The sequence below is a fragment of the Lampris incognitus genome, chromosome 2 (assembly GCF_029633865.1).
Source record: "Lampris incognitus isolate fLamInc1 chromosome 2, fLamInc1.hap2, whole genome shotgun sequence".
Classification (NCBI taxonomy): Eukaryota; Metazoa; Chordata; class Actinopteri; order Lampriformes; family Lampridae; genus Lampris; species Lampris incognitus.
Window position 1 is genome coordinate 149,819,283 of NC_079212.1, and position 27,616 is coordinate 149,846,898.

Here is a 27,616-nt window from a genome sequence, read left to right on the forward strand (position 1 = left end):
CGAAGTAAAGGTAAGGTAAGGGTAAGATAAAGGTGAGGTAAGGGTATGGTAAAGGGGAAGTAAAGGTAAGATAAGGGTAAGGTAAAGGTGAGGTAAGGGTACGGCAAAGGTGAAGTAAAGTTAAGGTAAAGGTAAGGGTAGGGTAAAGGTGAGGTAAAGGTAAGGGTAGGGTAAAGGTGAAGTAAAGGTAAGGTAAAGGTGAGGTAAAGGTAAGGTAAAGGTGAGGTAATGGTAGGGTGAAGTAAAGTTAAGGTAAAGGTGAGGTGAAAGTGAAGTAAAGGTAAGGTAAAGGTGAGGTAATGGTAAGGTAATGGTAAGGTGAAGTAAAGGTAAGGTAAAGGTGAGGTGAAAGTGAAGTAAAGGTAAGGTAAAGGTGAGGTAATGGTAAGGTAATGGTAAGGTAAGGGTGAGTTAAAGGTAAGGTAAAGGTGAAGGTAAGGTAAACATGAGGTAAAGGTATGGCAAAGTAAAGGTAAGGTAAAGGTGAAGTAAAGGTAAGGTAAAGGCAAAGTAAATGTAAGGTAAAGGTGAATTAAAGGTAAGGTAAGGGTAAGGTACAGGTGAAGTAAAGGTGAAGTAAAGGTAAGGTAAAGGTGAGGTAAAGGTGAAGTAAAGGTAAGGTAAAGGTAAGGTTAAGGTGAGTGGTGTGGACCTGATGTTGCTGCCAATACGCAACTTCTCCATCTGAATTCGTTTGTTGTGACTATTTGTATACACTCACTGGCCACTTTATTAGGTACACCTTGCTAGTACCGGGTTGGACCCCCTTTTGCCTTCAGAACTGCCTTAATCCTTCGTGGCATAGATTCAACAAGGTACTGGAAACATTCCTCAGAGAGTTTGGTCCATATTGACATGATAGCATCACGCAGTTGCTGCAGATTTGTCGGCTGCACATCCATGATGCGAATCTCCCGGTCCACCACATCCCAAAGGTGGTCTATTGGATTGAGATCTGGTGACTGTGGAGGCCATTTGAGTACAGTGAACTCATTGTCATGTTCAAGAAACCAGTCTGAGATGATTCGAGCTTTATGACATGGCGCGTTATCCTGCTGGAAGTAGCCATCAGAAGATGGGAACACTGTGGTCATAAAGGGATGGACATGGTCAGCAACAATGCTCAGGTAGGCTGTGGCGTTGACACGATGCTCAATTGGTACTAAGGGGCCCAAAGTGTGCCAAGAAAATATCCCCCACACCATTACACCACCACCACCACCAGCCTGAACCGTTGATACAAGGTAGGATGGATCCATGCTTTCATGTTGTTGACGCCAAATTCTGACCCTACCATCCGAATGTCGCAGCAGAAATCGAGACTCATCAGACCAGGCAACGTTTTTCCAATCTTCTATTGTCCAATTTTGGTGAGCCTGTGTGAATTGTAGCCTCAGTTTCCTGTTCTTAGCTGACAGGAGTAGCACCTGGTGTGGTCTTCTGCTGCTGTAGCCCATCTGCCTCAAGGTTCGACGTGTTGTGCGTTCAGAGATGCTCTTCTGCATACCTCGGTTGTAATGAGTGGTTATTTGAGTTACTGTTGCCTTTCTATCAGCTCGAACCAGTCTGGCCATTCTCCTCTGACCTCTGGCATCAACAAGGCATTTTTGCCCACAGAACTGCCGCTCACCGGATATTTTCTCTTTTTCGGACCATTCTCTGTAAACCCTAGAGATGGTTGTGCGTGAAAATCCCAGTAGATCAGCAGTTTCTGAAATACTCAGACCAGCCCGTCTGGCACCAACAACCATGCCACGTTCAAAGTCACTTAAATCACCTTTCTTCCCCATTCTGATGCTCGGTTTGAACTGCAGCAGATCGTCTTGACCATGTCTACATGCCTAAATGCATTGAGTTGCTGCCATGTGATTGGCTGATTAGAAATTTGCGTTAACGAGCAGTTGGACAGGTGTGCCTAATAAAGTGGCCGGTGAGTGTATGTTGTTGTTAATCAAATCCCTGAACACAACAGATGAGAAAAGTAAATAAAGCTTGTTTAGATCAGGCTTATATTCACCTCCCCACAAACTGTGTCTACCTGTGCACTCAAGTTCTGTCTGCTCATTTCTTTAACAAAAGCTGTGGAGAACATTAGTTGTGTCCCACTCTGACTCTGAGAGCCTTTCTGTGTACATGTGTGGTAGTGCGAGTATGTGCCGGTATTGTGGAACTGTAATACAGTAAAGGTCCTCACGGCGGCGCTGTTGCTCTGTGCTGCAGTAGAAGCAATGGAGGCCACGTGGTTTATGATGGGAGAGAAGTTGGTTGGTCCCGACAGTCTGAGCTGAGGAAGAGCCATCCGGTAGGCTTCCACTACTCCCTGGATCCCTGAAGAGACACACACTTGTCAAGTCTGTGTATAAATACACATAGATATACCCTGATCACTTATGAAGTCTGTGTATAAATACACATACATATACCCTGATCACTTATGAAGTCTGTGTATAAATAAACATAGATATACTCTGATCACTTATGAAGTCTGTGTATAAATACAAGTCTGTGTATAAATAAACAAAGATATACTCTGATCACTTATGAAGTCTGTGTATAAATACACATAGATATACTCCGATCACTTATATGTATAAATACACATAGATATACCCTGATCACTTATGAAGTCTGTGTATAAATACAAGTCTGTGTATGAATAAACAAAGATATACTCTGATCACTTATGAAGTCTGTGTATAAATACACATAGATATACTCCGATCACTTATATGTATAAATACACATAGATATACCCTGATCACATATGAAGTCCGTGCATAAATAAACATAGATATACTCTGATCACTTATGAAGTCTGTGTATAAATACACATAGATATACTCCGATCACTTATATGTATAAATACACAGATATACCCTGATCACTTATGAAGTCTGTGTGTAAATACACATGGATATACCCTGACCACTAATGAAGTCTGTGTATAAATACACATACATGTACCCTGATCACTTATGAAGTCTGTGTATAAATACACACATATACCCTGATCACTTATGAAGTCTGTGTATAAATACAAGCCTGTGTATAAATAAACAAAGATATACTCTGATCACTTATGAAGTCTGTGTATAAATACACATAGATATACCCTGATCACATATGAAGTCTGTGTATAAATAAACATATATATACTCTGATCACTTATGAAGTGTGTGTATAAATACACATAGATATACTCCGATCACTTATGAAGTCTGTGTGTAATTACACATACATATACCCTGATCACTTCTGAAGTCTGTGTATAAATACACAGATATACTCTGATCACTTATGAAGTCTGTGTATAAATACACATATATATACTCATCAATTAAGAAGTCTGTGTATACATACACATATATATACTCCGATCACTTATGAAGTCTCTGCGTAAATACACAGATATACTCTGATCACTTATGAAGTCTGTGCATAAATACACATAGATATACCCTGATCACTTATGAAGTCTGTGTATAAATACATATAGATATATTCTGATCACTTATGTGGAAAATACACATAGATATACCCTGATCAATTATGAAGTCTGTGTATAAATACACATACATATACTCTGATCACTTATGAAGTCTGTGTTAATACACATAGATATACTCTGATCACTTATGAAGTCTGTGTATAAATACACATAGATATACTCTGATCACTTGTGTATAAATACACATAAATACTCTGATCACTTATGAAGTCTGTGTGTAAATACACATGGATATACTCTGGTATATCCATGGTATACATCTATACTATGTCTGTATTGCACTGTATACATCTATACTGTCTCTATTGCATCATATACATCTATACCATGTCTGTATTGCACTGTATACAGCTATACTATGTCTGTATTTTACTGTATACATCTATACTGTGTCTGTATTTTACTGTATACATCTATACTGTCTGTATTGCACCATATACATCTATACCATGTCTGTATTGCACTGTATACATCTATACTATGTCTGTATTGCACTGTATACATCTATAGTGTCTCTATTGCACCATATACATCTATACCATGTCTGTATTGCACTGTATACATCTATACTATGTCTGTATTATACTGCATACATCTATACTATGTCTGTATTTTACTGTACACATCTATACTGTCTGTATTGCACCGTATACATCTAGACCATGTCTGTATTGCACTGTATACATCTATACTATGTCTGTATTTTACTGTATACATCTATATTGTCTGTATTGCACCGTATACATCTATACCATGTCTGTATTGCACTGTATACATCTATACTATATCTGTATTGCACCGTATACATCTAGACCATGTCTGTATTGCACTGTATACATCTATACTATGTCTGTATTTTACTGTATACATCTATATTGTCTGTATTGCACCGTATACATCTATACCATGTCTGTATTGCACTGTATACATCTATACTGTCTCTATTGCACCATATACATCTATACCATGTCTGTATTGCACTGTATACAGCTATACTATGTCTGTATTTTACTGTATACATCTATACTATGTCTGTATTTTACTGTATACATCTATACTGTCTGTATTGCACCATATACATCTATACCATGTCTGTATTGCACTGTATACATCTATACTATGTCTGTATTGCACTGTATACATCTATACTGTCTCTATTGCACCATATACATCTATACCATGTCTGTATTGCACTGTATACATCTATACTATGTCTGTAGCTGATGAAGCAATTCAGGAAATGAGGGTGGGCTATTTTTTTTCTGTTCAAGTTGAAGACCTAAAATCAACGAGTGGTCCCAGCATCCTCTGCAGAACTGTCTTAAGTGTTTTTCTGAATCTACAAGTGAAGCTCCCCCTCTAGAGATGACTTTAGTGAGGAGGGTCTGAAGTCTGAATAAATAATCAGATGGCTTCTCTCCAGAATTCTGGTTTGCACTCAAGAATGCAGCAAAAAGCTCTTCTCCATCTTCTACGACTCCAAAGGCTGATTCGATGTGGTTTACGTACGCAACAGGGTTTGCATTGACACCAAGTGGTTTCACCATGTCCGAAGCTGGACCAACCAAACTCTCTAGAACCTTTCTGATTTTTTGTGAATTGGTGACATAGGTGTCACTTAGAAGCAGCTCAACTTGAGTTCTCCAAGCTTCATAATCTATTTCCCCATTTGGCTTTGGAAGCCTACCTGAGAAGGTTCGAATTTTACTTGGGCTACTGTATGGTTGTGTTGACTCATTCTTAATAACATGTTCTACTACTACGTTCTGGATGCTCAGGGGATTAATGATGTCTTCTTCAAGGCTCATTGAATTACGCATGGATGAGTGTGTGGTTGGAGCACGGTGAATGTCAGATATAGATGGCCGTCTGTTACATTCTTGGGTCATGCTAGGCGTGTGCTCAACATCAATGCTAGGCTTAGTGTCTTGCATAGGGCTGTGTTCCGGTAAAGACGTGTTGTCAGTTTTCTGTGATGCTGTAGACCGAATGCGCCTCAGTTCATTTTCTAAGATGGAGGCATAGCCTGACATGGCACTACCACCAATAGCGCTGAGTTCTTCGAGATATTGCTGGGCTAAGTCTTTGCCTATTTCCTCTTGACATATTTGTCTAATTGTTCTGACATTCCATAGAGTAGTTGGATCAACAGGGCTAGGTATAAGGTCAAGGGTATCTGGGGTTATCCTGGTGATTGACTTTTCACACTCAAATTCTATTATTACCCTACCATTAGGTTGGTTGGGCTCATCCACAACTCTGATGCAGGATGAGATCTTCCCATGTTGTTCGAAGAAGCTTATTATCGTTTCGGCAGAGCTCATTTCATTGACACCTTCAACTAATAAGCAGTTTTGTCCATGGACTTTATACTGATTGCAAAGATCCATATTGACTGTGTTATTTTCAAAATAAAAAAATATATAATCAAGTATTTTATAGAGAGGTGTGGTCAGTGGGGTAGTATATGGCCTGAAACGCTAATTAACCAATCTCCTTGCTGGCTCGCCAACTTTCTGTAACCTGCACGACAGGGGAATGGGCCTATGCCTGCGCAGGGACAGTTTACAGTCTAATGTCTAAGTTCAGTGGAGATTGGTGTAGGTTTTTTTCTAGACCGGATTCTAGTACTCACCCCAAAGACAACACACACACTCGTGGGTATAGTTTACAATAAAAAAAACAATTTATTTCAACAGTTCAAAGTAAAGTTATTTCAATATCAATACTAAATTAGATGTGTTATATATATATATATATATATATATTTTACTCGATTATACTTTTTAAAAGTTCTTCCTAATATTCTATTTATTGTCTATATCTATCTATATTCTATTTTATACCCTTCTAATATATTACTTATGCAGCCATATTCTACACTAACAAATTAAAGAAACTAATCCAAAATAAAGTATGAGTGCACTCAAAGAAAATAATAAAGAAAAGAAAAGGGGGAATGATTCAGTCTTCCAATCTGTGCAAGGTGCAATGTCCAGATCCTACCACAATCACAGGGGCAAGTTAATGTAGAGGCGATGATGATGAATCCAAATCCAGGGCGATGATGGGGGCAATCCAAAGGGGGTATCCAAGGGTTCCAAAAGGGTGTTGCAAGGGGGGTTGTTCGGGGTACTAAAAAAACCAGTCAGGATTCCAGCAGCGTACAAAACACAAGAGAAAAGAGTCTTCCTTCTTCCTTCAACGGGAGATCATCTGTCAAGGAAGCTTCGTGGGAGGGATCTTTTTTGTCGTAGTTCAAATGTCCTGTAGCTCAAATATCCGTAGTTCAAATATCAATAATTCAGGTATCCATAGTCAAAGTTGTCCGTATTTCTAAATATCCGTATTTCTCTTCTCTATTGTCGACGGTTGTTTTCATGGTTTAAACTCTGTAGCTCGTGTGCCTCCTAGAGGCTACTCGTGGAACTTACATACGTCACAGGGTACATGTAATCATGTGGGTTACATCTGTATTGCACTGTTTGACAAAGCTGCAGCCCACATTTCATTTTACACATGTGCCTCCACATTGTTTTAATGACAATAAAGTGAACTGAACATTGTATAGGGGCAGTGGGCAGCTGCAGCGCCCGGGGACCAACCCCAGTTCTTCTTACCGTTGCTTTGCTCAGAGGCACAGGTAGGAGTATTAACCCTAACATACATGTCTTTTTGATGGAAAAAAAACACACATAGCAGGCCAAACACAATATACAAAAATAAATTCAAAGAAGTTGTCAGCTTATGTTCAATATTAAGATATTTGATCAATTTTTTTTTCAGCCCTCTCATCCCTCAAATACTTCAGCAACTGCTGATAAATGATAGATGGGCTGATAGATGATGGGCTGATAGATGGGCTGACAGACGATAGATGGGATGATAGATGATAGATAGGCTGATAGATGAGATGATAGATGGGCTGATAAAATGATAGATGGGCTGATAGATAACAGATGGGATGATAGATGATAGATGATGGATGGGCTGATAGACGAGCTGATAAGATGATAGATGGGCTGATAAAATGATAGATGGGCTGATTGATGATAGATGGGATGATAGATGGGCTGATAGATGATGGATATGCTGATAAGATGATAGATGGGATGATAAATGGGATGATAGATGGGCTGATAGATGATAGATGGGATGATAGATGATAGACGGGCTGATAGATAATAGATGGGATGATAGACGGGCTAATAAGATGATAGATGGGCTGATGGATAATAGATGGGATGATAGATGGATTATAGATGGGCTGATAAGATGATAGATGGGCTGATATATGATAATGGGATGATAGATGATGGATAGGCTGATAAGATGATAGACGGGCTGATAGATAATAGATGGGATGATAGACGGGCTAATAAGATGATAGATGGGCTGATGGATAATAGATGGGATGATAGATGGATTATAGATGGGCTGATAAGATGATAGATGGGCTGATATATGATAATGGGATGATAGATGATGGATAGGCTGATAAGATGATAGATGGGCTGATAGATAATAGATGGGATGATAGATGGGCTGATAGATGATAGATGGGATGATAGATGATAGATGGGCTGATGGATAATAGATGGGATGATAGATGATAGACGGATTATAGATGGGCTGATAAGATGATAGATGGGCTGATAGATGATAGATGGGATGATAGATGATGGATGGGCTGATAAGATGATAGATGGGCTGATAGATAATAGATGGGATGATAGATGGACTGATAGATGATAGATGGGATGATAGATGATAGATGGGCTGATAGATAATAGATGGGATGACAGATGATAGACAGATAGATGAGCTGATAGATGGGCTGATACAAACGCCAATTCCAATGAAGTTGGGACGTTGTGTAAAACGTGAATCATGGGGTGGTTGTTAAAAGGAAAGGTGATGTCACACAGTGGTAAACATGCCCATGTCCCAGTTTTTTTGGATTGCAGGCATCACATTCAAAATGAGTGAATATTTGCAGAAAAACAAAGTTTATCAGTTTGAACATTAAATATCTTGTCTTTGTAGTGTATTTACTTGAATATAGGTCGAAAAGGATTTGCAAATCATTGTATTCTGTTTTTATTCACGTTTTACACAACGTCCCAACTTCATTGGAATTGGGGTTTGTAGATAATAGATGAGAGGATAGATGACAGATGGGCTGATAGATAATAGATGGGATGATAGATGATAGATGGGATGACTTGATAGATGATAGATGGGATGATAGATGATAAATGGGATGATAGATGATAGATGGGATGGTAGATGATAGATGAGCTGACAGATGATAGATAATAGATGGGATGATAGATGATAGATAGATAATAGATGGTATGACATGATAGATGATAGATGGGATGACAGATGATAGATGGGATGATAGATGGGATGATAGATGATAGATAGATGGGATGATGGATGATAGATGGGCTGATAGATGGGATGATAGATGATAGATAGATGGGATGATGGATGATAGATGGGCTGATAGGTGATAGATGGGCTGACAGATGATAGATGGGATGATAGATGGGATGATAGATAATAGATGGGATGATAGATGATCGATGGGATGATAGATGATAGATGGGATGATAGATGATAGATGGGATGATAGATGATAGATGGGATGATAGATAATAGATGGGATGATAGATGATAGATGGGATGATAGATAATAGATGGGATGATAGATAATAGATGGGATGATAGATGATAGATGGGATGATAGATAATAGATGGGATGATAGATGATAGATGGGATGATAGATGATAGATGGGATGACTTGATAGATGATAGATGGGATGATAGATGATAAATGGGATGATAGATGATAGATGGGATGATAGATGATAGATGAGCTGACAGATGATAGATAATAGATGGGATAATAGATGATAGATAGATAATAGATGGTATGACATGATAGATAATAGATGGTATGACATGATAGATGATAGATGGGATGACAGATGATAGATGGGATGATAGATGGGATGATAGATAGATAGATGGGATGATAGATGATAGATGGGCTGATAGATGATAGATGGGATGACAGATGATAGATGGGATGATAGATGATAGATAATAGATGGGATGATAGATGATAGATGGGATGATAGATAATAGATGGGATGATAGATGATAGATAATAGATGGCATGATAGATGGGATGATAGATGATAGACGGGATGATAGATGATAGTAGATGGGATGATAGATGATAGATGGGCTGATAGATGATAGATGATAGATGGGATGATAGATGATAGATGGGATGACAGATGAGATGATAGATGATATATGGGCTGATAGATGATAGATGGGCTGGCCATGGCCGACGGGGACATGTTGACATATAGATTGACCTCAGAGAAAAGTTTTAAGCATTGTAAAAACAAAATAGATAAGCAAAAGAAATAAAATGGACCATATAAATGTGTGTGTGTGTGTGTGTGTGTATACCTTGGCAGTAGGGGTTACTAGGGTTAAAGTTGAGAGCAAACTCGTGGTTCGCCGCCTGCATGTTAATAGACAACACAACAAAAAAACATAAACAACACAAATTATCAACAATAACACAACATAAACAACAGCACCAGTTCAGTCACGTCAGCTCAGTCACGTCAGCTCAGTCACGTCAGTTCAGTCACGTCAGCTCAGTCACGTCAGCTCAGTCACGTCAGCTCAGTCACGTCAGCTCAGTCACGTCAGCTCAGTCACGTCAGCTCAGTCACGTCAGCTCAGTCACGTCAGTTCAGTCACGTCACCTCAGTCACATCAGCTCAGTCACGTCAGCTCAGTCACGTCACCTCAGTCACGTCAGCTCAGTCACGTCAGCTCAGTCACGTCAGCTCAGTCACGTCAGTTCAGTCACGTCAGCTCAGTCACATCAGTTCAGTCACGTCAGCTCAGTCACGTCAGTTCAGTCACGTCAGCTCAGTCACGTCAGTTCAGTCACGTCAGCTCAGTCACGTCAGCTCAGTCACGTCAGCTCAGTCACGTCAGCTCAGTCACGTCAGTTCAGTCACGTCAGCTCAGTCACGTCAGTTCAGTCACGTCAGTTCAGTCACGTCAGCTCAGTAGCTCAGTCACGTCAGCTCAGTAGCTCAGTCACGTCAGCTCAGTCACATCAGCTCAGTCACATCAGCTCAGTCACATCAGCTCAGTCACGTCAGTTCGGTCACGTCAGTTCGGTCACGTCAGCTCGGTCACGTCAGCTCAGTCACATCAGTTCAGTCACATCAGCTCAGTCACATCAGCTCAGTCACATCAGCTCAGTCACGTCAGTTCGGTCACGTCAGTTCAGTCATGTCAGCTCAGTCACGTCAGCTCAGTCACGTCAGTTCAGTCACGTCACCTCAGTCACGTCAGCTCAGTAGCTCAGTCACGTCAGTTCGGTCACGTCAGTTCAGTCATGTCAGCTCAGTCACGTCAGCTCAGTCACGTCAGTTCAGTCACGTCAGCTCAGTCACGTCAGCTCAGTAGCTCAGTCACGTCAGTTCAGTCACGTCAGTTCAGTCACATCAGCTCAGTAGCTCAGTCACGTCAGTTCAGTCACGTCAGTTCAGTCACATCAGCTCAGTAGCTCAGTCACGTCAGTTCAGTCACATCAGCTCAGTCACGTCAGTTCGGTCACGTCAGCTCGGTCACGTCAGTTCAGTCACGTCAGTTCAGTCACGTCAGCTCAGTCACGTCAGCTCAGTCACGTCAGTTCAGTCACGTCAGCTCAGTCACGTCAGTTCAGTCACGTCAGTTCAGTCACGTCAGCTCAGTAGCTCAGTCACGTCAGCTCAGTAGCTCAGTCACGTCAGCTCAGTCACATCAGCTCAGTCACATCAGCTCAGTCACATCAGCTCAGTCACGTCAGTTCGGTCACGTCAGTTCGGTCACGTCAGCTCGGTCACGTCAGCTCAGTCACATCAGTTCAGTCACATCAGCTCAGTCACATCAGCTCAGTCACATCAGCTCAGTCACGTCAGTTCGGTCACGTCAGTTCAGTCATGTCAGCTCAGTCACGTCAGCTCAGTCACGTCAGTTCAGTCACGTCAGCTCAGTCACGTCAGCTCAGTAGCTCAGTCACGTCAGTTCAGTCACATCAGCTCAGTCACGTCAGTTCGGTCACGTCAGCTCGGTCACGTCAGCTCGGTCACGTCAGTTCAGTCACGTCAGTTCAGTCACGTCAGTTCAGTCACGTCAGCTCAGTCACATCAGCTAAGTCACGTCAGTTCAGTCACATCAGCTCAGTAGCTCAGTCACGTCATCTAAGTCACGTCAGCTCGGTCACGTCAGTTCGGTCACGTCAGCTCGGTCACGTCAGCTCGGTCACGTCAGCTCGGTCACGTCAGCTCAGTCACGTCAGCTCAGTAGCTCAGTCACGTCATCTAAGTCACGTCAGCTCGGTCACGTCAGTTCGGTCACGTCAGCTCGGTCACGTCAGCTCGGTCACGTCAGCTCGGTCACGTCAGTTCAGTCACATCAGCTCAGTAGCTCAGTCACGTCATCTAAGTCACGTCAGCTCGGTCACGTCAGTTCGGTCACGTCAGCTCGGTCACGTCAGCTCGGTCACGTCAGTTCAGTCACATCAGCTCAGTAGCTCAGTCACGTCAGTTCAGTCACGTCATCTAAGTCACGTCAGCTCGGTCACGTCAGTTCGGTCACGTCAGCTCGGTCACGTCAGCTCGGTCACGTCAGTTCAGTCACATCAGCTCAGTAGCTCAGTCACGTCATCTAAGTCACGTCAGCTCGGTCACGTCAGCTCGGTCACGTCAGTTCAGTCACATCAGCTCAGTAGCTCAGTCACGTCATCTAAGTCACGTCAGCTCGGTCACGTCAGTTCGGTCACGTCAGTTCGGTCACGTCAGCTCGGTCACGTCAGTTCGGTCACGTCAGCTCGGTCACGTCAGCTCGGTCACGTCAGTTCAGTCACATCAGCTCAGTAGCTCAGTCACGTCATCTAAGTCACATCAGCTCAGTCACGTCAGTTCGGTCACGTCAGCTCGGTCACGTCAGCTCGGTCACGTCAGTTCAGTCACGTCAGTTCAGTCACGTCAGTTCAGTCACGTCAGCTCAGTCACGTCAGCTCAGTCACGTCAGTTCAGTCACGTCAGCTCAGTCACGTCAGTTCAGTCACGTCAGTTCAGTCACGTCAGCTCAGTAGCTCAGTCACGTCAGCTCAGTAGCTCAGTCACGTCAGCTCAGTCACATCAGCTCAGTCACATCAGCTCAGTCACATCAGCTCAGTCACGTCAGTTCGGTCACGTCAGTTCGGTCACGTCAGCTCGGTCACGTCAGCTCAGTCACATCAGTTCAGTCACATCAGCTCAGTCACATCAGCTCAGTCACATCAGCTCAGTCACGTCAGTTCGGTCACGTCAGTTCAGTCATGTCAGCTCAGTCACGTCAGCTCAGTCACGTCAGTTCAGTCACGTCAGCTCAGTCACGTCAGCTCAGTAGCTCAGTCACGTCAGTTCAGTCACATCAGCTCAGTCACGTCAGTTCGGTCACGTCAGCTCGGTCACGTCAGCTCGGTCACGTCAGTTCAGTCACGTCAGTTCAGTCACGTCAGTTCAGTCACGTCAGCTCAGTCACATCAGCTAAGTCACGTCAGTTCAGTCACATCAGCTCAGTAGCTCAGTCACGTCATCTAAGTCACGTCAGCTCGGTCACGTCAGTTCGGTCACGTCAGCTCGGTCACGTCAGCTCGGTCACGTCAGCTCGGTCACGTCAGCTCAGTCACGTCAGCTCAGTAGCTCAGTCACGTCATCTAAGTCACGTCAGCTCGGTCACGTCAGTTCGGTCACGTCAGCTCGGTCACGTCAGCTCGGTCACGTCAGCTCGGTCACGTCAGTTCAGTCACATCAGCTCAGTAGCTCAGTCACGTCATCTAAGTCACGTCAGCTCGGTCACGTCAGTTCGGTCACGTCAGCTCGGTCACGTCAGCTCGGTCACGTCAGTTCAGTCACATCAGCTCAGTAGCTCAGTCACGTCAGTTCAGTCACGTCATCTAAGTCACGTCAGCTCGGTCACGTCAGTTCGGTCACGTCAGCTCGGTCACGTCAGCTCGGTCACGTCAGTTCAGTCACATCAGCTCAGTAGCTCAGTCACGTCATCTAAGTCACGTCAGCTCGGTCACGTCAGCTCGGTCACGTCAGTTCAGTCACATCAGCTCAGTAGCTCAGTCACGTCATCTAAGTCACGTCAGCTCGGTCACGTCAGTTCGGTCACGTCAGTTCGGTCACGTCAGCTCGGTCACGTCAGTTCGGTCACGTCAGCTCGGTCACGTCAGCTCGGTCACGTCAGCTCGGTCACGTCAGCTCAGTCACGTCAGCTCAGTCACGTCAGTTCAGTCACGTCAGCTCAGTCACATCAGCTAAGTCACGTCAGTTCAGTCACATCAGCTCAGTAGCTCAGTCACGTCATCTAAGTCACGTCAGTTCAGTCACGTCAGTTCGGTCACGTCAGCTCAGTCACATCAGCTAAGTCACGTCAGTTCAGTCACATCAGCTCAGTAGCTCAGTCACGTCATCTAAGTCACGTCAGCTCGGTCACGTCAGTTCGGTCACGTCAGCTCGGTCACGTCAGCTCGGTCACGTCAGCTCGGTCACGTCAGTTCAGTCACATCAGCTCAGTAGCTCAGTCACGTCATCTAAGTCACGTCAGCTCGGTCACGTCAGTTCAGTCACGTCAGCTCGGTCACGTCAGCTCGGTCACGTCAGTTCAGTCACGTCAGCTCGGTCACGTCAGCTCAGTCACGTCAGCTCGGTCACGTCAGCTCGGTCACGTCAGTTCGGTCACATCAGCTCAGTAGCTCAGTCACGTCAGCTCAGTCACGTCATCTAAGTCACGTCAGCTCGGTCACGTCAGTTCGGTCACGTCAGCTCGGTCACGTCAGCTCGGTCACGTCAGTTCAGTCACATCAGCTCAGTAGCTCAGTCACGTCATCTAAGTCACGTCAGCTCGGTCACGTCAGCTCGGTCACGTCAGTTCAGTCACATCAGCTCAGTAGCTCAGTCACGTCATCTAAGTCACGTCAGCTCGGTCACGTCAGTTCGGTCACGTCAGTTCGGTCACGTCAGCTCGGTCACGTCAGTTCGGTCACGTCAGCTCGGTCACGTCAGCTCGGTCACGTCAGCTCGGTCACGTCAGCTCAGTCACGTCAGCTCAGTCACGTCAGTTCAGTCACGTCAGCTCAGTCACATCAGCTAAGTCACGTCAGTTCAGTCACATCAGCTCAGTAGCTCAGTCACGTCATCTAAATCACGTCAGCTCGGTCACGTCAGTTCGGTCACGTCAGCTCGGTCACGTCAGCTCGGTCACGTCAGCTCGGTCACGTCAGTTCAGTCACATCAGCTCAGTCACGTCAGCTCAGTCACGTCAGTTCAGTCACATCAGCTCAGTAGCTCAGTCACGTCAGTTCGGTCACGTCAGCTCAGTCACGTCAGCTCGGTCACGTCAGTTCAGTCACGTCACCTCAGTCACATCAGCTCAGTAGCTCAGTCACGTCATCTAAGTCACGTCAGCTCGGTCACGTCAGTTCGATCACGTCAGTTCAGTCACGTCAGCTCAGTCACGTCAGTTCAGTCACGTCACCTCAGTCACATCAGCTCAGTAGCTCAGTCACGTCATCTAAGTCACGTCAGCTCGGTCACGTCAGTTCGATCACGTCAGCTCGGTCACGTCAGCTCGGTCACGTCAGCTCGGTCACGTCAGCTCAGTCACATCAGTTCAGTCACATCAGCTCAGTCACATCAGCTCAGTCACATCAGCTCGGTCACGTCAGTTCGGTCACGTCAGTTCGGTCACGTCAGCTCGGTCACGTCAGCTCGGTCACGTCAGTTCAGTCACGTCAGTTCAGTCACGTCAGCTCAGTCACGTCAGTTCAGTCACGTCAGCTCAGTAGCTCAGTCACGTCAGCTCAGTCACATCAGCTCAGTCACATCAGCTCGGTCACGTCAGTTCGGTCACGTCAGTTCGGTCACGTCAGCTCGGTCACGTCAGCTCAGTCACATCAGTTCAGTCACATCAGCTCAGTCACATCAGCTCAGTCACATCAGCTCAGTCACGTCAGTTCGGTCACGTCAGTTCGGTCACGTCAGCTCAGTCACGTCAGCTCAATCACGTCAGTTCAGTCACGTCAGCTCAGTCACGTCAGCTCAGTAGCTCAGTCACGTCAGTTCAGTCACATCAGCTCAGTCACGTCAGTTCGGTCACGTCAGCTCGGTCACGTCAGCTCGGTCACGTCAGTTCAGTCACGTCAGTTCAGTCACGTCAGTTCAGTCACGTCAGTTCAGTCACGTCAGCTCAGTCACATCAGCTAAGTCACGTCAGTTCAGTCACATCAGCTCAGTAGCTCAGTCACGTCATCTAAGTCACGTCAGCTCGGTCACGTCAGTTCGGTCACGTCAGCTCGGTCACGTCAGCTCGGTCACGTCAGCCCAGTCACGTCAGTTCAGTCACGTCAGTTCAGTCACGTCAGCTCAGTCACATCAGTTCTGGCTCAGCTGCAGCCTATCTACCTACCAGTCTGCCAGACAAATCCAGCAGCAAGTCCTGATGCTGGCTGTGAGAAGTGACTAATCAACTGTATTTTCTCTCCTCTTACTGAGGTGGACTGGGGCCCGTCTCACAAACCAGGATTACTGTGTTACCTGGATAACTGCAGTGTAAAACCTGGAACCCTCCCGGATCTGGAACATGGAGCTGTTTAGGGGTTTGTTTAAAGCAGTTCGCCAGCTAACTCAGAAATGCTGCTCCGTGTGACAGGCTCTGGATGTGATGGACGGGACTGAGATTGTGGAGTTTTGGCCCTTTTCATTGCCTCTTGTATATTACACCCTAAATTGTTATGATGAATTGTTTGTTTTAGTGTTGTTGTTTACATTGTGCTGGTATTGTTTATATCTAGTTACATTGTGCTGGCATTGTTTATATCTAGTTTTTTTGTGTTTTGTCCCATGCTGCAGCATCAATGAAGACATAGGTGAAGCTCACCAACACAGACAACAGTCCACAAGAAACCCTTCCATACATTCACCTCTCCTGCATAAACACGCAACCAATCTGAAGCGTAACTCTGAGCTGTGTTCTGACTGGCTAGACAAAGAGCTGTGTTCTGACTGGCTAGACAAAGAGCTGTGTTCTGACTGGCTAGACAAAGAGCTGTGTTCTGACTGGCTAGACAAAGAGCTGTGTTCTGGTTGGCTAAACAACAAGCTGTGTTCTGACTGGCTAGACAAAGAGCTGTGTTCTGACTGGCTAAACAACGAGCTGTGTTCTGACTGGCTAGACAAAGAGCTGTGTTCTGACTGGCTAGACAACGAGCTGTGTTCTGACTGGCTAGACAACGAGCTGTGTTCTGGTTGGCTAGACAAAGAGCTGTGTTCTGACTGGCTAAACAACGAGCTGTGTTCTGACTGGCTAGACAAAGAGCTGTGTTCTGACTGGCTAAACAACGAGCTGTGTTCTGACTGGCTAGACAAAGAGCTGTGTTCTGGTTGGCTAGACAAAGAGCTGTGTTCTGACTGGCTAAACAACGAGCTGTGTTCTGACTGGCTAGACAAAGAGCTGTGTTCTGACTGGCTAGACAAAGAGCTGTGTTCTGACTGGCTAGACAAAGAGCTGTGTTCTGGTTGGCTAGACAACGAGCTGTGTTCTGGTTGGCTAGACAACGAGCTGTGTTCTGACTGGCTAAACAACGAGCTGTGTTCTGACTGGCTAGACAAAGAGCTGTGTTCTGACTGGCTAAACAATGAGCTGTGTTCTGACTGGCTAGACAAAGAGCTGTGTTCTGACTGGCTAGACAAAGAGCTGTGTTCTGGTTGGCTAGACAACGAGCTGTGTTCTGACTGGCTAGACAAAGAGCTGTGTTCTGATTGGCTAGACAAAGAGCTGTGCTCTGACCGGCTAGACAAAGAGCTGTGTTCTGACCGGCTAGACAATGAACTGTGTTCTGATTGGTAAGAAAAAGAGAGAACCTGGTAGTCTGGAGGCAGCTTTGCACCAAAACCAAATGCCGGAAACAGCTTGTCACTGAAAGAGAGAAAGAAAGAGACAGAGCAAGTAAACACTGTATCAAATGTTCTGTTTAATTGTTTTTAAAATATTTTAGTTTTGTTTCGTTTTTCAATTTTTAGGAAAAAGTCTCTCTTTCATCGACTAGATCAGACGGTGTGGTGTCCTCATTCTTATGGGCTAACAAACTGCCACGCATTAAAAAGCCATTCTATAAATACCCGGAAAGTCAGGTGGTCTGGTACCACCCGGTTTTATTCAGTATTACTGGGCATGCAATACTGGCAGATTACACTGTTCGATCGATAACAGGGCTGAGACACGTCCCCTATGGGCCCAAATGGAGTTACCATCGTCAAAGCTGTCCCTTCAGTCTATCATTACTGCACAACTCCCCCTTAAAATTCAAAATATGTCCCAAAATCCAGTTGTTACCAGCTCAGTTAAAATATGGATAAGTATTTCAAACTGTACAAACCCTCTACTTTAGCCCGTCTTCAAAAACCACCTAGTCCCACCTTCTTCCTCCGACCCCGTTTTTCACATTTGGCGTGACAAGGGCTATCAACAATTTATATAAGGAAGGAATCTTCACCGATTTCACAGAGCTCTCAACCAGGTTTGACCTGCCTAAATCCCACTTCTTTCGTTTCCCTCAAGTTAGACATTTCATTAAAACCAATTACCCCATTTCCCTAATCACCCTCCTGGATCCGCTACTGACTCCCTTCTCACTCTGGACCCTGCACAGAAACGCTCCATTTCCATAACTTATGGCTCCACTGACTCCCTTAACCCCGATCCAGCAGTCCATCTGAAGGAGATCTGGGAACAGGAAATTGGTGTGTCAATACCTGACAACCAGTGGGACCATATTCTCGATCTCGTCCACTCAGCTTCTATGTGTGCTAGGGCATGGTCTACTCAGAGTAAGGTTCTGTTCAGAGTACACTACACCAATGCCCCACTGGCAAAACTCTACCCAGCTACATATCAATGATACTTGTAATAGGTGCAAACAATCACCAACAAACCATACTCACATGTTTTGGTCCTGTCCAAAACTGACAGATTTCTGGTGTCCAATTTTTAACACACTTGGGAGAGTATTTGGTATGAACCTTAAGTTTGAACCTCTTGCAGCTCCATTTGGAGTCCCACCATCTACAGCACCCAGTTTGTCTTTGATAAAACAGCACGTCTTGGCCTTTACGACTCTTTTAGCTGGGCGCCTCATTTTATTTCAGTGGAAACAGGCTCTTCCCCCCTCACACAATAGCTGGCTCCAGGATCTACTATCTCACACCCTCCCTCCAGCCATCCATCCATCCATCCATTATCTGAACCGCTTATCCTGCTCTCAGGGTCGTGGGGATCTCACACCCTACTTGATAAAGTTAGATTTTCACTTAAAACCTCCAGTAAATCCCTTGACATGACCTGGAAGCCCTTTATCAAGTATCTGAATGTGGCTACTATTCACCTAGATGACAACTAGATGCCCCCCCCTTTTTTTGCATGTGTGTATGTGTGTGTGTGTGTGTGTGTGTGTGTGTGTGTGTGTGTGTGTGTGTGTGTGCGTAAAATGAATTTATTTTTCTCCCTCTTAGTTTTTTTTTAATAGCCAGTGGGAAGAATTTGGGTGGGGTTAATAGGTATAATGAGTGTACCTATTTGCCTTCAGGTGGTGTGTTTCTCTTGCAACAAGTGGGAGGGGTTATTGGGGTATTGAGGAGTTTGGGTAAGAATTAACTGAAATAGGGAGTGATTATTATTATTATTATTATTCTTTCTGCTGCTATTTCTCTACTGTTTGCATACCCCACTATAACAGGTTGTGTTGATATGAAACCAGCTCAGTTGGTGTTTTGTACATGTAACACTGGTTCAAAAATCAATAAAGATTTAAAAAAACAAGTTCTGCTTTAATCTTAAACTGAACATTAAGATTAAGTGGTGTAGGATATAGGGTGTGGGGTGTAGGATATAGGATGTGGGATATAGGATATAGGTTGTGGGTGTAGGATATAGGGTGTGGAGTGGAGTGGAGGATATAGGGTGTGGGTGGAGGATATAGAATGTGGGGTGTATGATATAGAGTGTGGGGTGTAGGATATAGGGTGTGAGGTGTAGGATATAGGATGTGGGGTGTAGGATATAGGATGTGGGGGTAGAGGATATAGGGTGTGTGGTGTATGATATAGGATGTGGGGTGTATGATATAGGATGTGGGTGTGTATGATATAGGATGTGTGGGGTTAGGATATAGGGTGTGGGGTGTAGGATATAGGATGTGGGTGTAGGATATATGGTGTGGGGTGTAGGATATATGGTGTGGGGTGTATGATATAGGGTGTGGGGTTAGGATATAGGGTGTGGGGTGTAGGATATAGGATGTGGGTGTAGGATATATGGTGTGGGGTGTAGGATATATGGTGTGGGGTGTATGATATAGGGTGTGGGGTGTAGGATATAGGGTGTGGGGTGTATGATATAGGATGTGGGGTGTAGGATATAGGGTGTGGGTGTAGGAGAAGAGGTGCAGGGTGTATTAACCTGTCGTAGTCTTGTATGACCTGACCCACAGACCAGATGGCTGACAGGTACTGGTTCAGACCGTCTGGACTCATGTAGTGCAGAGAGTTTGGAGATCGAGGGTCACCATTTGATCCTGTGAAATCTACTCCCACCTATTCACAAACACTCACACACACACACACACACACACACACACACACACACACACACACACACACACACACACACACACACACACACAGGCCTAACTATCTCAGTAAGTGAGATTTCGAGTGAGTTTCTGAAAGTCAAAGTTTGGATTTTACTTGTTTCTCGCTACTGCTGTGTAAAAGTAATGAAGAGGTGAAGAGCACGCTGTGCTGGATTATAGTCACTAAAGCATGTAGAGTGTCCATGTCCACACTGCACTGAGACTAAAGCATGTAGAGTGTCCATGTCCACACTGCTCTGAAACTAAAGCATGTAGAGTGTCCATGTCCACACTGCACTGAGACTAAAGCATGTAGACTGTCCATGTCCACACTGCTCTGAAACTAAAGCATGTAGAGTGTCCATGTCCACACTGCACTGAGACTAAAGCATGTAGAGTGTCCATGTCCACACTGCTCTGAAACTAAAGCATGTAGAGTGTCCATGTCCACACTGCTCTGAGACTAAAGCATGTAGAGTGTCCATGTCCACACTGTTCTGAGACTAAAGCATGTAGAGTGTCCATGTCCACACTGCTCTGAGACTAAAGCATGTAGAGTGTCCATGTCCACACTGCTCTGAGACTAAAGCATGTAGAGTGTCCATGTCCACTCTGCTCTGAAACTAAAGCATGTAGAGTGTCCATGTCCACACTGCTCTGAAACTAAAGCATGTAGAGTGTCCATGTCCACACTGCACTGAGACTAAAGCATGTAGAGTGTCCATGTCCACTCTGCTCTGAAACTAAAGCATGTAGAGGGTCTATGTCCACACTGCTCTGAGACTAAAGCATGTAGAGTGTCCATGTCCACACTGCTCTGAGACTAAAGCATGCAGACTGTCCATGTCCACACTGCTCTGAGACTAAAGCATGTAGACAGTCCATGTCCACACTGCTCTTCAGTCTGATTTACTGCTTAGTCTCCAGTCAACGAGTCAGTGTTGACTTACAGTGAAGTTGATCTGGCAGCCTCCCATCACATAGTCCAGAAATGTGTACTGGGTCACCAGCTGGAACACACACACACACACACACACACACACACACACACACACACACACACACACACACACACACACACACACACACGCACACAGTGAGCAGCTATGAAGGAGAGAGCTATAATGAAAGCTGTAGAAGATGTAAAGGTGGGTGGATGGATGGACAGATGGATGGATGGATGGATGGATGGATGGATGGATGGATGGATGGAAGGATGGACGGATGAAAGGATGGATGGACAGACAGATGGATGGGTTGTTCATAACATTTAACTTGAATCCTGACTTCTAGTTCTAGGTGATGTGAATAACAAATCAAAACAGAGAAGCCAGACTAATTAAAACAAAGGTAGTTTGTGTGTGTGAGGGGGGGGCCACCAGGTGGGTGCGCTAGAGGGCTGCATAATGAGACAGTTTACCTGGTGGTTTGGGTAAAGTAGCTCTTACCTGGCAGCTCTTCACACAAACAACCCCAGAGTTCTTGTAGCTCTTCTTCTTCTTTTGCTTCTCAGGATGGACACAATCAAACGCCACCTGAGGACACATCACACCCTGGTGGTCACTCGGGGAACTGCTGATATGCTGCTTTTGTACTTCCCTATATTCTTCCTGCTGTTGAAGCCCAGACTGAGTGTTTTGTTCTGAGAATGCTGGCAGACATGTACCTGGTCTCACACAGTGGTGCTGCTCATAGTGTACACAAACAACCACATGCTCTCACATGGTCATCTCTACCTAGAAATAACTGTCACACTTCTTGTATAGTTGACATGCCATCAGTGTATGATGTTTCTGTGTATGATGTGTGTGTGTGTGTGTGTGTGTGTGTGTGTGTGTGTGTGTGTGTGTGTGTGTGTGTGTGTGTGTGTGAGAATTAATTAATTGTAAAGCGCTTTGAGTGGCTGTTGCAGCTAGAAAAGCACTACATAAAACGCAACTTGATTGATTGATTGATTGATTGATTGATTGATTGATTGATTGACTTCTTCCAATAACTACAGGGATTAGAAACAGAGTTTTAAAGAAAATAATTTTTGCAAAAGTGAAGATGGAAGCAGCTGAAAGCAGTGGAAGTATAAGATGGAACAGGAAGTTGTTGAGTTGTTGGAGTATTAAGGACTCCAGCTCCCACATGGTCACAGGGACAGAGTGTGGGCTGTGAAGATGGAATAAAGTGTCGACAGCATCAGAACACAGATGTGGCTTACCCTTGAGGTCAAGTACCAAGGAACAGCATTTGGGAGGGAAGATTTAACAGTGTTACATAATTACACAGGAAGGGTGACAGAGAGAAAACAGTGGCTATTAAACGACAAGAACTTATCAGAACTTGTGTGATGACTGACAGGGTACAAGTACCTCTGTGAGGATAAAAAGATCTGCCATGTTCTCTTTCAACTCCATCCCAGCTTCAATTCTCACACTCAAGCTCTGATTACAACACTGATGAATGAAACGCAGAGTACTGATCTGCTGAGGTGACACACAGGTCAGAGGTACGAGGCACATGTAATGTGACGCCTCCACAAGAAACTCAGCACAACTTTCCACTCCCCAAAATTAATGGGAAGACATGTGCAGTGCATGCTATGCCTGCTAGCAGAGAGGACACAGTGAAGGCTTCCACGTACAAGCAGAGGAACTGCCACCATAGCAAACTGTTATTAAATTAAGTTCAACTGTTTACAGGAAGCAGGAAGTGACCTCACCGGGGTGCCATGTGCTGCTTTCTGCAGCTCTGAGACTTTAGTGGTGAAACAACCAATCAGATCATGAGAGCCATCACTGTCATAGTCTGAACAATGAACCTGAGAAGAGAAGAGAAGAGAAGAGAAGAGAAGAGAAGAGAAGAGAAGAGAAGAGAAGAGAAGAGAAGAGAACATAAGTTCTTGGCTCACCAAACTGGTTCCAGCTGGTAGCAGCTGGTTGGTGGTGCAGCTGAACTGGCCTATCTCATCTGAGCTGGTGTCCTCATCCTTATCATAACACACTACCTACACACACACACACACACACACACACACACACACAAATTTGTGATGTTGAGCTGTACAAATAAAGTTGACTTCACACACATATTGATGAGCCAAAACATTACGACCACCTGCCTAACATGATGCTGGTCTTTTGTGTGCAACCAAAACAGCGCTGACCCACCAAGGCATGGACTCAACAAGACCCCTGAAGGTGTCCTGTGGTACCTGGCACCAAAACATTAGCAGCAGATCCTTCACGTCCTGTAAGTTGTGAGGTGGAGCTGCCGGGGATCGGACTTGCTGGTCCAGCACATCCCACAGATGTTCAATTGGATTGAGATCTGGAGAATATGGAGGCCAGGGCAACACCTTGAACACTTCATCATGTTCCTCAAACTATGTTTGCAGTGTGGCAGGGTTCATTTTCCTGCTGAAAGAGGCCACTGCCACCTGGGAATACCCTTGTCATGAAGGGGTGTAGCTGGTCTGGAACGATGTTTAGGTAGGTGGCACGTATCAAACTGACATCCAAATGCATGGCCGGACCCAGGGTTTCCCAGCAGAACATTGCCCAGGGTGTCACACTCTTTCCACCTGCTTGTCATTTTCCCACAGTGCATCCTGGTGCCATCACCTCCCCAGGTAAACAGCATGCATGTACACAGCCATCCCCGTCATCGAAAAGAAAATGGGACTCATTGGACCAGGTAGCCTTCTTCCTTTGCTCCAAGGTCCAGTTCCAACGCTCCGTGCCCACTGTAGGTGCTTTCAACGGACAGGGCTCATCACGGGCACTCTGCCTCATCTGCAGCCCCACACACAGCAGGGTGTGATGTGCTGTGTTGTGACACATTCCTCCCATAACCATCATTAAAATGTTCTGTGACGTGTGCCACAGCCAACCTTCTGTTGATTCCGACCAGACGGGATAGCCTTTACTAATTTCCCTTCAAGGGACAATAAAGATACTCTGACTTTGACTTGACTAGTGTAGTGTTTGCTGGTACCTTGATGGGTTTGTCCAGGTCACAGCTGCAGAAGGTTTGTAGAGGAACAGTAAACTGTAGTGTAGTGTAGTGTAGTATGTGTAGTGTAGTATAGTGTAGTGTGTAGCATTTACTGGTACCTTGATGGGTTTGTCCAGGTCACAGCTGCAGAAGGTTTGTAGAGGAACGGTAAACTTCTTCCATGATGGATTCAAATTGTTCTTCACCACCTAAACACCATCACTATTTTCATTATCACCATTATGATCATCTCCATCCCCCATTTCATTTTTATACTTTAACATTACATGTTCTTATTTAGCAGACACTTTTACCCAGAGTCAGTGCTGAGTTCAGTGTGTGTGTCCCCTACGGGCATGTTAGAGCACTACATAGTCATGCTAGCAGAGCAACTCATCCAACAAGAGGAAGGCAGAGATGAAGTTTCTTTTAGAAAGTGGTTGTCTAGGAAACTTTCCAGCTCCACCCTTCCATCATATTATTATTGTTGCTATGACATGACATGTTCTTTCAGCCACATCTCTCCTCAAGCCACATCCAGAAGACTTGAAGTTGAGGCTGTGATGTGACCTGCGACCTGCTGCTCCATACATCATGACCTGAGGGTCAAACATGAACATTTTGAGTTTTTTACCCAACTCAAGTTTAATATCTACTCTTAAAATAAATTCTGAATGGGAGAAGCACTGTGAGTATACTGACAGTCTTCTCTGTCTTTCTCTCTAGTTCATTCTCAGTAGAGCTCCATCAGTTTAACATCACTGACTACAGGACCAGTTGAAGTCTTTTTCATTTCTATTAAAGGGTTTGGTAGGACATGTTCACTGACCTACTTAAGAGTCTCAGGATATTTGAATAGAAACCCGGCCGTTCACTTTGAATAAGTCTTATCTTGTGTTATATGAGCTCTGGCTTGCTGGTATCTTGTGTTATATGAGCTCTGGCTTGCTAGTATCTTGTGTTATATGAGTTCTGGCTTGCTGGTATCTTGTTATATGAGCTCTGGTGCTGGTATCTTGTGTTATATAAGCTCTGGCTTGATGGTATCTTGTGTTATATGAGGTATGGCTTGCTGTTTTAGTTTGCCCAGGCCAAGTCAGATGAAGAAGACCGAGGCTGAAGGCTTCAAACCAGGAGCTGGTCTGAATGTGGGATCAGGTCAGAAAGGAGCTCCTCAACGCTCAGATCAGTGGTCGGCATCTGAACATTTTTGAAGCTTTCAGAAACCGACATTCGGAAATCTGTTCCCACTTTCCCCAATGTTTGTGCATTAGAGCTGTGAATGGGCGGGCCTTCAATGAGCACACCACGAATACCCTTTTTTTTTTTGCGGGGGATTTTTGCCCCTTTTTCTCCCCAATTGTATCCGGCCAATTACCCCACTCTTTTTAGTCATCCTGTCCACTGCTCCACCCCCTCTGCTGATCCGGGGAGGGCTGCAGACTACCACATGCCTCCTCCGATACATGTGGAGTCGCCAGCCGCTTCTTCTCACCTGACAGTGAGGAGTTTCACCAGGGGGACGTAACACGTGGGAGGATCATGCTATTCCACCCAGTTCCCCCTCCTCCCCAAACAGGCGCCCCGACAGACCAGAGGAGGCGCTAGTGCAGCAACCGGGACACATACCCACATCCGGCTTCCCACCCGCAGACACGGTCAATTGTGTCTGTAAGTTCATAGTGCAGTGCATACATGGTGTAAGATCACTGCAGTGTGTACATGGTATAAGTTCATAGTATAGTGTGTACATAGTGTAAGTTCACAGTGCAGTGAAGATAAAAACACAAGACATTGTGCAGCCCTGCATGCCAGTCAGCAACAGATGCGATGGTAGGTAGCATAAACTCAGCTACGGCTGTCTTCATACGGAAGTAAACAAAGAAAGGCTCATTACCACCACCAGCTGATCTGGTTTATAACCCCGCCCATCTCTGTGACTGACAGCTTCTGCCCCACCCTCAACTTTAGCTCTCGGACATCATGCTGTACAAACTAGTTCGTCCGACGCATGCAGAGACCTTAACAGACATGGTGGGGAAATATATGTATTAATCACTATAGGTTAGATTATTATCTCTTATAAAAGCAACAAAAAAGCTAATAATAAAATCTTAATTTTGACAAGCAAACCCTTCACATACACGCAAATAAATCACATCTCCACACAAGGTCTTGATGCTCAATAGTCCAAGTAAGAACATCACAGTAGGTTGAATCAGTTCATTTGTGTGTGTGTGTGTGTGTGTGTGTGTGTGTGTGTACCTCTGTTCTGTGGACCAGCTGCCAGTGTCCATCATCTCCCTGTTTGAAAAACTCCAGGAATGGATCAGACTTCCCAAACAGATCCTACAACACACATACAGAGAAAAACACACAGGCTCAGCTTTAGGCAGCAGTGTTGCACAAATGCTGTGTAACGCTTCTAGCTGAGGTTCCACACTAGTCTGTGTAACGCTTCTAGCTGAGGTTCCACACTAGTCTGTGTCACGCTTCTAGCTGAGGTTCCACACTAGTCTGTGTCACGCTTCTAGCTGAGGTTCCACACTAGTATGTGTAACGCTTCTAGCTGAGGTTCCACACTAGTCTGTGTAACGCTTCTAGCTGAGGTTCCACACTAGTCTGTGTAACGCTTCTAGCTGAGGTTCCACACTAGTCTGTGTAACGCTTCTAGCTGAGGTTCCACACTAGTATGTGTAACGCTTCTAGCTGAGGTTCCACACTAGTCTGTGTCACGCTTCTAGCTGAGGTTCCACACTAGTCTGTGTCACGCTTCTAGCTGAGGTTCCACACTAGTCTGTGTAACGCTTCTAGCTGAGGTTCCACACTAGTCTGTGTCACGCTTCTAGCTGAGGTTCCACACTAGTCTGTGTCACGCTTCTAGGAGGTTCTTCTAGCTGAGGTTCCACACTAGTCTGTGTAACGCTTCTAGCTGAGGTTCCACACTAGTCTGTGTAACGCTTCTAGCTGAGGTTCCACACTAGTCTGTGTAACGCTTCTAGCTGAGGTTCCACACTAGTCTGTGTAACGCTTCTAGCTGAGGTTCCACACTAGTCTGTGTAACGCTTCTAGCTGAGGTTCCACACTAGTCTGTGTAACGCTTCTAGCTGAGGTTCCACACTAGTCTGTGTAACGCTTCTAGCTGAGGTTCCACACTAGTCTGTGTCACGCTTCTAGCTGAGGTTCCACACTAGTCTGTGTAACGCTTCTAGCTGAGGTTCCACACTAGTCTGTGTCACGCTTCTAGCTGAGGTTCCACACTAGTCTGTGTCACGCTTCTAGCTGAGGTTCCACACTAGTCTGTGTCACGCTTCTAGCTGAGGTCCACACTAGTCTGTGTCACGCTTCTAGCTGA

General features: G+C 45.0%; 1 protein-coding gene across 1 annotated transcript in view; it reads right to left on the minus strand.

Annotated features, from left to right (window-relative positions):
- LOC130133100 (copine-1-like) overlaps nt 1-27,616 on the minus strand; it is a 105,569-nt gene that overhangs the window by 13,309 nt on the left and 64,644 nt on the right. The window contains exons 14-22 of the mRNA XM_056301924.1: nt 26,527-26,610; nt 24,381-24,470; nt 22,988-23,086; nt 21,726-21,812; nt 21,228-21,287; nt 20,106-20,239; nt 17,513-17,567; nt 10,002-10,056; nt 2,195-2,328 (exon numbers count right to left, since the gene is read on the minus strand). Coding sequence (XP_056157899.1) covers nt 2,195-2,328; nt 10,002-10,056; nt 17,513-17,567; nt 20,106-20,239; nt 21,228-21,287; nt 21,726-21,812; nt 22,988-23,086; nt 24,381-24,470; nt 26,527-26,610 — 798 coding nt within the window. The remainder of the gene's footprint in view (nt 1-2,194; nt 2,329-10,001; nt 10,057-17,512; nt 17,568-20,105; nt 20,240-21,227; nt 21,288-21,725; nt 21,813-22,987; nt 23,087-24,380; nt 24,471-26,526; nt 26,611-27,616) is intronic.